General features: G+C 37.2%; 1 protein-coding gene across 1 annotated transcript in view; it reads left to right on the top strand.

Moving 5' to 3' along the window:
• LOC107715225 (semaphorin-4B-like) overlaps positions 1-8,894 on the top strand; it is a 72,546-nt gene that overhangs the window by 41,655 nt on the left and 21,997 nt on the right. Inside the window, exons 3-8 of the mRNA XM_016521305.1 lie at positions 624-784; positions 1,515-1,577; positions 3,449-3,547; positions 4,213-4,324; positions 4,425-4,541; positions 5,916-6,073. Of these exons, the coding sequence (XP_016376791.1) occupies positions 624-784; positions 1,515-1,577; positions 3,449-3,547; positions 4,213-4,324; positions 4,425-4,541; positions 5,916-6,073 (710 nt within the window). The remainder of the gene's footprint in view (positions 1-623; positions 785-1,514; positions 1,578-3,448; positions 3,548-4,212; positions 4,325-4,424; positions 4,542-5,915; positions 6,074-8,894) is intronic.

The raw sequence follows: 8,894 nt of genomic DNA, 5'->3' as shown, positions 1-8,894 counted from the left end.
GTTCAGGCGATCTCGGACCGATTGTTTTGGCGCGGATCCAAGCGCGATTGCCGTGTTCACATATGCCCAAACGAACCGAGCTAAGGGGGGAAACGTGCCAGGTTCCGAAACAACAGGCCAGGAGTGAAAGCACCCAAAGAGATGAACATCTGTCTCTGAGCTAGATGTGACCACACAAATGCTCATTCAACACTGATTCAGACACTTTTTGTGGCAGTAACAGGTTTTAGCTTTCTCACTGCCAGCCAGTAGAAAACATTTTACATTATTATCAAATACACTAAAAAGCAGGGGTTCTGAACTGACCCAACAGTGAATCCCAGGTTTGTTCAGGGTGGATTGAAATTAAACTTTTAAAAAATGATCATTAATATCTTCATACTTGAAAATTATGATTAAAAACCATGCAAAGTAAAAGAGAATGCCACCCATACTACATTGAATATGGGTTAATTTGACAATAAACAAAAAAGAGAACAATTTATTTCTTAATATTATATTATTAATACATTTAAATGTTTAATCTTTTGCACATTTATCATATTTCCAGTATTAAATCTTTTTGGCTCAGTTTTGCTGACATTCTTCCCTCTCTGCTCTCTTTTTTCCATATCTGCACATAGATGCAATCGAGAGGTCGACCAAGAGATTTTCACCCGAAAGAGTCTTCAATTACACCTCTCTGCTCCTCAGTAAAGAGGATAACATGCTGTACGTTGGCGCTCGAGAGACTCTCTTCGCACTCAATATCACCGATATCAGCAGAACACAGCTGCAGCGTAATGTGAGTATGTCTGTGTGTTTTATTTTGGAGGATGTATAAGCATGTGCATTAGTCTGTAATATGGGCATTAGTAAACGAGAGTGGACTATCAGTAATGTTGGGTATAGACATCACTTAAGCACAACCATACGTTTTGTACACATCAGAGTGAATACAGGTAAAGTGGGTCAATTTGTTTTGTTTTTTCTGACAATTTGTCATTGGTAAAAAAAAAAATACGATCCAAATGGCTAAAATTTATATGGAGCTTGAGTTCAATAACTCACCGATGCAGTTCACTGCAGTGAATGAATAATGAGTTAAATTTCATTTATTCATCACACAAAACAATTTTATGATTCCAGAATACTTGAAATATAGTGCAAAGGTCAGTAAGGACCAACTTTATGATACTTTTATTGGTCTTTTGTGTCCTTTTTGAAGCTTTAGTTTCCATTCATTGCAAGTGTCCTACTTTACCAGTTGTCCCATTTCCCCCTATTGTATTTTTGCAGGGTATTACTCCATTTTACTTTTCAACAAATTCACTTTTTAAGTCAAAAATAGACTTTCACAGTTCACTGCAAGTATTCTGCGTTGCTTGATTCATTCTGAACATTAAAGAAAGGCGAGGCTGCAATATGTTACAGCCAGCTCACACTGTAGGCCTACTCATGTCCGTGTTTATGCATCGTCTTACTTTAAATGCACACTTTAATGTAACCGCAGCTTGCAATTTTCACTGTTTCAGTTAACATGGAGCACACCACAGAGAAAGAGAGAGGAGTGCAGTTTCAAAGGGAAAGATTTACAGGTGAGTGAATGAGATATTCATCAAAGTGGAGAGATGTCTTTATATTTCAGCATGAAGTTCCATGTCATATAACTCCAGTAAGAAGTGGGTCTCTAAAATAGATATTTGCAATATGACTGAGCTAAATTTGAATCCGAGAAACTGCCCGTCGCACTACTTTCAGTTCGTAGGAACAATTATTACCTTGACACGTCCACACTGTAATTTCCCTGAAAGCTTGACACTGCATAAAGGCTGTTATTAGATTAATAATCCACATGCCTAATTTGCTGCCAGATTGATTTGTCTTGGGAGCCAGGTTTGGATGGATGTTGGGACCCTGATGAAGACACAGTAATAACTGCTGTTTCTTGATACCGATGACACACAACTGCCAGAAACCTCTCCCAGACTATTACAGAGGATTTAGATCAAACCTAGTGATGTGAAAACAAGTTCTGAGGCCCAGCCAGCCAACACTTGTGCACACAACCTGGTGCTTGCTTTGAACATTTGCCTTTATTTAACGTTCAACTCTTTATGTGTATAAGTTTTGTATCTTTGAAAATTAATTTGCACGATTATCATACGTTCAGCCAAAAAAGAAAAATCTGTCATCATTTACTTATTACATTTCATTTACTTATGTTGTTCCAAACCTGTTTGGCTGTGTTTCTCCTCTGGAATACAAAAGAAGATATTTTGAAGAGCATTGGGAAACAAATAACATTGGAACCTATTGACTTCTATTGTATGTATGGACAAAACAAAATACTGAGAATATTCTAAAAATATCTTCTTTTATTTACCACAAAAGAACAAAAGTCATATAGGTTTGGAACAACATGAAGGTGAGTAAATGATGACAAAATGTTCATTTTTGAACTATCCCTTTAAGTCAGAAATTGTTCATATATGTCTAAATTTTATCATTTTGATTCAATCACACTTTATCCGCAAATCATTTGATTGGAACTAAAAATTCTGTCGTCATCTGTCCTCCCTCGAGTTGCTCCAAACTTTATTTGGTAACACTTTATTTCGATAGTCCACTTTAGACATTCTATTAACAGTAAGTAACTTTGCAACTACATGTCAACTAGCAGTTAGTAGAGTATTAGTAGACTGTCTGCTTAATATCTTCTAACACTTTCTTTGTCAACTTATTCTACTAACCCTAAACCTACCCTAACAGTCTACTCTGAGAGTTAGTAGACATGGAGTTGCAAATTAATGAGAATTAGTTGACATGTAGTTGACATGTAGTTACAAAGTTACTTATAGTTAATAGAATGTCTAAAGTGGACTATCGAAATAAAGTGTAACCCTTTATTTTTAAAAAAAGTTTCAGAATATATTTTCAAAAGTCAGTTGTTTTAGCAGTTAGTTTATTTCCATTCTGTTTTTTAAAGACTGATCAGAAATCATGATATTAATTGTGATTATTTAATTCTATTAAGAGCCATAGTTTTTAACAGTAAGAAATAAAAGCAAATCTGCAGATAATTTTGTGGGGAAAAGTATGTTCATATTTCCCTCCTTACGTTACACCCTACAAACATTAAAGAAAAGTTTGTATTTGTGTTATATCTTGTGTTGTATTTTTTTGGGTTGTATTTTATTATAATGTAATCCTTACTATTTGTCACAAACAGTACAAATAAGTCTTTATATATTCATGAAGATACATAGCTGACTTTTCATTATAGGAACAGGGTCAAATGCAAGGGGACCATCATATTTGGGGGTTCTTGGTATCAAAAATGTTAGGACTCCAAATGAGCTAATGAGTGCATCAAGGCCCTGCACTTTAGTAACTGTCACATACATGTCTTAAATTGTTATCTCTCTCCCTCTCTTATGCATTTCATTTTTCCTCTTTCTGACTCCAGACTGACTGCTTCAATTACATCAAGATTTTACTGCGTGTGAACAGCACTCACCTGTACGTGTGTGGAACGTATGCTTTCAGCCCTATCTGTGCATACATCGTAAGTACTGTGTTTCATTTTGTTCTATTCTGCAGGATTTCACCACCTCCCTCCATGCTTTTAACAGGCTGCAGGGGAGGAATTAATTATCCATGTAATTTACTCAGTCAATCAAAATGTCCTCAGAAATACACTCTTCCGCTCTCTCCCTAAGGGTAGATGCTGCTCGGATGAGAAATTATTATGGCCCTGCACTTTACTTAGACCCTTCACTCTAGAGACTATGCCTGGATCGGTGTGTGCATTCGAGGGGTCAACACTGACCACTAAAATTGAAGCTTTAGGATAGTGTACTTCGCCTACACGAGTTGATTCTATGACAGCTGTCCCCTGAAATGGTTTGCAGATGTATATTTTACCTTTATGCCCCTATAAAGACACGAACAAAAAAATAACCAGAGTGCGTACAGCTGCATCTCCTTCCAAACATCCTTTTTATCAGTATCCTTGGCCAACACAGAGTCGATAGTACACACATCATCCCTTCACTTTGAGTGCGTTCACCCTGTTCTTACTATCTTTCCAGACTTATCGCAATAACATGACGTTCTGTTCAGCAAAATAAGGTCCTTGTTTAGAGCTACACAGGCAGTAAGCCGTCAGGACAGTCGATACAAGAGACAGTGTTTGCTGTCATTACAAGAATGTGTCTTTTTTTCCTCTAGAACACATCTGATTTTTCCCTGGTGCTCAATGAAATGGGAGAAATAGTCACCGAAGATGGTCGTAGCCGGTGTCCTTTCAACCCTGAATACAAGTCTACGGCCATCATGGCCGGTACGTGCCACAAAAATTGGTGTAATGTATTGTATGTGTGCAACACTCTTTTCTGACTTGCTTTATTAATATCTGTTGGTTTGAAATTATGGTTTTACAGATGGAGAACTGTATGCCGGCACAGTCAGTAACTTCCAAGGGAATGAACCCATCATTTACAAAAGCCTTGGCCAGGGCACAGCCTTAAAGACTGAAAACTCACTGAACTGGCTTCAAGGTAAAAGCCACATCCACTACCATCCTGCTCTTAATAAGACAGATTCACTGACAATTGTAGCACTTTTGTGCACTGTATTTGAGCGCAAAAGCTTGCACATTAATCACCTGCCGCAATTCAGTTTGACCAGGTGCTAACGTCTTTTAGGAAGTTTTCATGACCATTGTGCCTTACTGTATATTCACAGTAAAACTGCTTAGGAACAATATTTATTGTGAAAAGTGACATACAATACATTTGATTGAATGGAATATCTTCTCAGCTCTATATATCTAATGTTACTCTACCAGTGTGTAGAAAAAAGGTACACAGTTAACTCAATACAAACTGAAATAGCCATAAATGTTTAGATAATGAAGCAACCATACCTTCATTTTATATTAATTCAGTTCATTGTAAATTGCACCTCACAAAACAAAGTTCTTTTTGCCAGGTACAATTAACGTTGCACTATTATTGCACATGTAAAGCTATGGAAATGGCTGTTTGAGTCAATGATGTGATTTTTGTTGCATTATTTATATACTATTATAGTATGTTTTTTTTAGTTTTCATTTTTATTTTGTTTTAGGAAACTTTGTGTTCTTTTGTCATTTTTATTTTGTCATTTTTATATTTCATTATTGCTTTAATTATTTATTTATGTTTTAGTTTTAATAATATTACTTCAACTTGCCAAGGCAACACTTCTAATTTTTAAGTTTTTTTTTGTTTGTTTTTTAAGTTGAAGTTTTTATCCAATATTTGTATTTTATTTTATTTATTAAGTTTTATTTCAATTACCAAAACTGATGTAAAGAGGAATTTAAAGATTAGAAGATTAAAAGAAAGAAAAAAAAGTCATACAGATTTGTAACGACATGACGGGGAGTAAATGACCACAATTTAAATTTTTTTTGAACTATCCCTTGTAATTCAGGCGCTACAATAGTGCAAACAGCATGGAGGTAAATGGCTCTATCAGCGGGCACAGTTCCCTCTATTCTGTTCTCTTTAGGGACTCAACTCCCCTGAACTTACCACTGAGAGGAAATTTTGGCACATCAGAGAATTATTCATGTAAAGCAAGACTACAGAGAACAAAACAAATCAATTTAGTGTCAGTTTACACCCTTTTCACTTTACTAAAGAGTACTGAGTAATAGCTTAATATTTTTTGATAAGAGGCAAAGTTGATGAAAGACACATATGCAAAATCAATACTAAGCACATTGATAGTGTAACAAAAGATTTCTCTCAGTAATTACAACTAAAGGGGTTTCAGGTGGACCAGTGGCTATATTTGAAACACAAAGTCCACATTACTTGCAAACACTGCTGTCTCTGTGCACGTTCCATGGCATGGATTGACACTTGTTTTTATTTCTCCCTCAGACCCTGCTTTTGTGGGCTCAGCCTACATTCAGGAGAGTTTGCCCAAAGGCAACGTAGTCGGCGATGATGATAAGATTTACTTCTTCTTCAGTGAAGCGGGAAAGGAGTTCGATTTCTTTGACAACACCATTGTGTCACGCATCGCTCGCGTGTGTAAGGTGAGGGACAGTTTGGCATAAACACATTGTTGAAGGTGGTTAGATTAGGGCTATTCCCCCCACATACATGTACAGACAGAACATTTAGACACCCCTCCCCCTCCCCCAATGAAGTGCAAAGGAATACATGCCAGTATGTTTGTGCATGTTAACAATGATGCACAAGTGTGTGCATGTGCTAACATGGACTACATGATGGTTTTTATCTGTCACACCGAGGTGACAGAGGTGTGCTACCTTTCAGAGAGTTTAGAAGTTTTGTGTTTCAAAGATGCATTCTTCAATGCAGAACGCTCCCTTTTTATGGTCCACCTCGAATTCTTATCACTGCTCAGCAAATATTAGCATTCATCCGTCGAGCTGAGGAGCAGCTGAAAATGCACATTACATACAAAACACACACATTCCTCACAGTTCCTCCAAAGAGGAATACTCCCTGGACTGCACTTTATTGTATCTGCAGGAAAACACTAAATGGCCAATGGCATCATATGTACAAAGTCCCAAACTCTTCACAAGTGAATAAACAGGGAAAGGAGCTAATAAATAATTAATTTAATATATTATATAACAGTTAGTCCAACAGCACTGGGACTTTTCACTGTTTGAATTGTTCTGCTTGTCTGCGTTTGTTTCTTTTAGACAGACTGAATAGTGATCGCGGACTGTCTTTATGAGGGAGTCATTAAATCACTCCGTCAAACAATTCGTTCACAACTCTGATTGATTCAGGAACAAAGCAAATTAATTTATTTTTGAGTGAGTCATTGAATCATTGCCTCAACCAATTTGTTCAAACAACTGATTTATTCAGGGATGAAAATAAGCACCGGTGAGTGAGTCATTGAATCATTCTCTCAAACAAATAGTTCTAAGCACACTGACAGTTAATTCAGCTGTGGACTTGTTTGGAACTACTTTTATTTAACGGAACAAAAAAAGGCAAAGTAACTTTCAAATGTATGTTTCCATATATTAACTACTGGATAATTGAAAAGTACAAATACAATGTCATATTTTCGTACTGTTGGTCTAAATATCAGTATTGCTGTGCTGATATTCCTAACAGAATCTCTCTTTCTAATGTGCAAAATAATCTATTTAGTCAAAATACACAAATAATTTCAAATGGCTGTCAGTGGAGAAAAATGCTTTTGAGGTACAGAAATCAAGCGTAGCATTAATTCTGGGAGGTCACATGAGTCAAGCTTGCATCAGCTGACTCTCAGCTGATCCACGTCTACCTGTAGGAATATGACGCCTATTACGGCATTCCTATATAAGATCTATTAAGTATTATTCAGCAGCTTTATCGCTTGCTCAGGAGCGACTTACCCTCCTCCATCCCCAACTCCTTCTTTCGTCACAGTCAGGACTTGGCTTTCTAATATTCCTCGTTGAATCAGACTCTTTTTATCTTTAATAATGCTGTTACATTAAAATGTCAATAAGAACATTAATGATATCTGCATTTGTTATTGTGGTTATTGCTGCTCTCCCTGCTCATTCATGACAGGCTGCATGGATGAGCAGGGAGCTTTTACCCAGAACAGAACCATACCACCAACCCAAACTGTTTGCAAAGTGTCGATCATTTTGACGATAGTGGTCCTGACAGAAGTGTAGTTATGGCATCTACAAACAGGGGTTAATGGTGCTATGCTAACTTTGACCCCTTGGTATTTTCAATAAGTGATGACAGTGATGCATAGAAACATTCTGCGATTGCCGTGTACAGTAGCTCATTCAAACAGGCTTTTTAAACCAGCTTCACTAAGGATAATTAACTAATGGTTTCCGTTTTCACACCAGCTATTTCACCAAGTGGCAGCCGATAGAAGGTTCATACTCTCCTGTCTCCCTGCCTTGTAATATGGATTATCACACAGGCTGCATGAAATGCCTCCTGACAGTTAAATGGTTGCCATGCAGGGGAATGTGGCCTGCTTATTTACATCCAGTACCTTAAACATTATCCCAGGTTCCCTTTTTAGCATGCCCCATATTCCTCCTGCCAGAACCACTGGAGCCCAGCCATGAGGAAGGGAATGAAATGATTATGTTTATAAGCTGCATTTTCTTGTTATTGTACCTTATCTCTTGTCATATAGTAAACAAATGTAATGACTCTTGCAAAGCCCATTAGTAGATTTAATTGTCATGTATTCTGTGATGTGACACGCAATAAAGCCACACTTATAGGCCGTTGTGCGAGTCCTTTCCTGTCACATCTTTGACTTTTCTGAAATTTAATTTCCTTTGCTTATGCTCTTCATCTCAAAGCAGGGCATCTATGCACAAAGAGTGATCTGAATCTTAAGAAAGTCTCTGCATTGCCAGTTGGGTTAAAGCACTGACCTTGTCTGTTCTGAACGGTGCATGAGCGGAGTGAAACATCTGCAAGATTCATTTGCCTTCTCATCTTGCTTTTGAAGTCTGAGAATGATTTAAATTCCACTGCACTCTCTATATTTTGGTTTCTTCTCTTTTTGACTCCTAACTTACCTCCAATTACGTGTCACTATAATTTGGATATTGGTGCACTTTTGCACTGATGACCATGTCAAATTCCAGTGGAAACTGTGATGCATGTCAGTTCCTTATTGTTTTAAGATTCTTTCTGAATAGCGCCTGGGGTTTGCGTTTGAAAGCATACCCTATCATTTACACTCAGAATGACAATGAGACAATGAGCAGCAGAAGCTGTAATCCTTTGATTTCAAATTTAAAATGAATGGCATATGTGGAAACTGCTGCGTATATGGCAATTCAGTTCCTTCTGAGCAAAGTTTTTAAATGTGTGCACACACACACACACATA

This window comes from Sinocyclocheilus rhinocerous, unplaced genomic scaffold (assembly GCF_001515625.1).
Source record: "Sinocyclocheilus rhinocerous isolate Xijiao unplaced genomic scaffold, SAMN03320098_v1.1 scaffold659, whole genome shotgun sequence".
NCBI classification, from domain to species: domain Eukaryota; kingdom Metazoa; phylum Chordata; class Actinopteri; order Cypriniformes; family Cyprinidae; genus Sinocyclocheilus; species Sinocyclocheilus rhinocerous.
The sequence above is the reverse complement of the archived record's forward strand: the minus strand, read 5'-3'. Positions and strand labels throughout refer to the sequence as shown.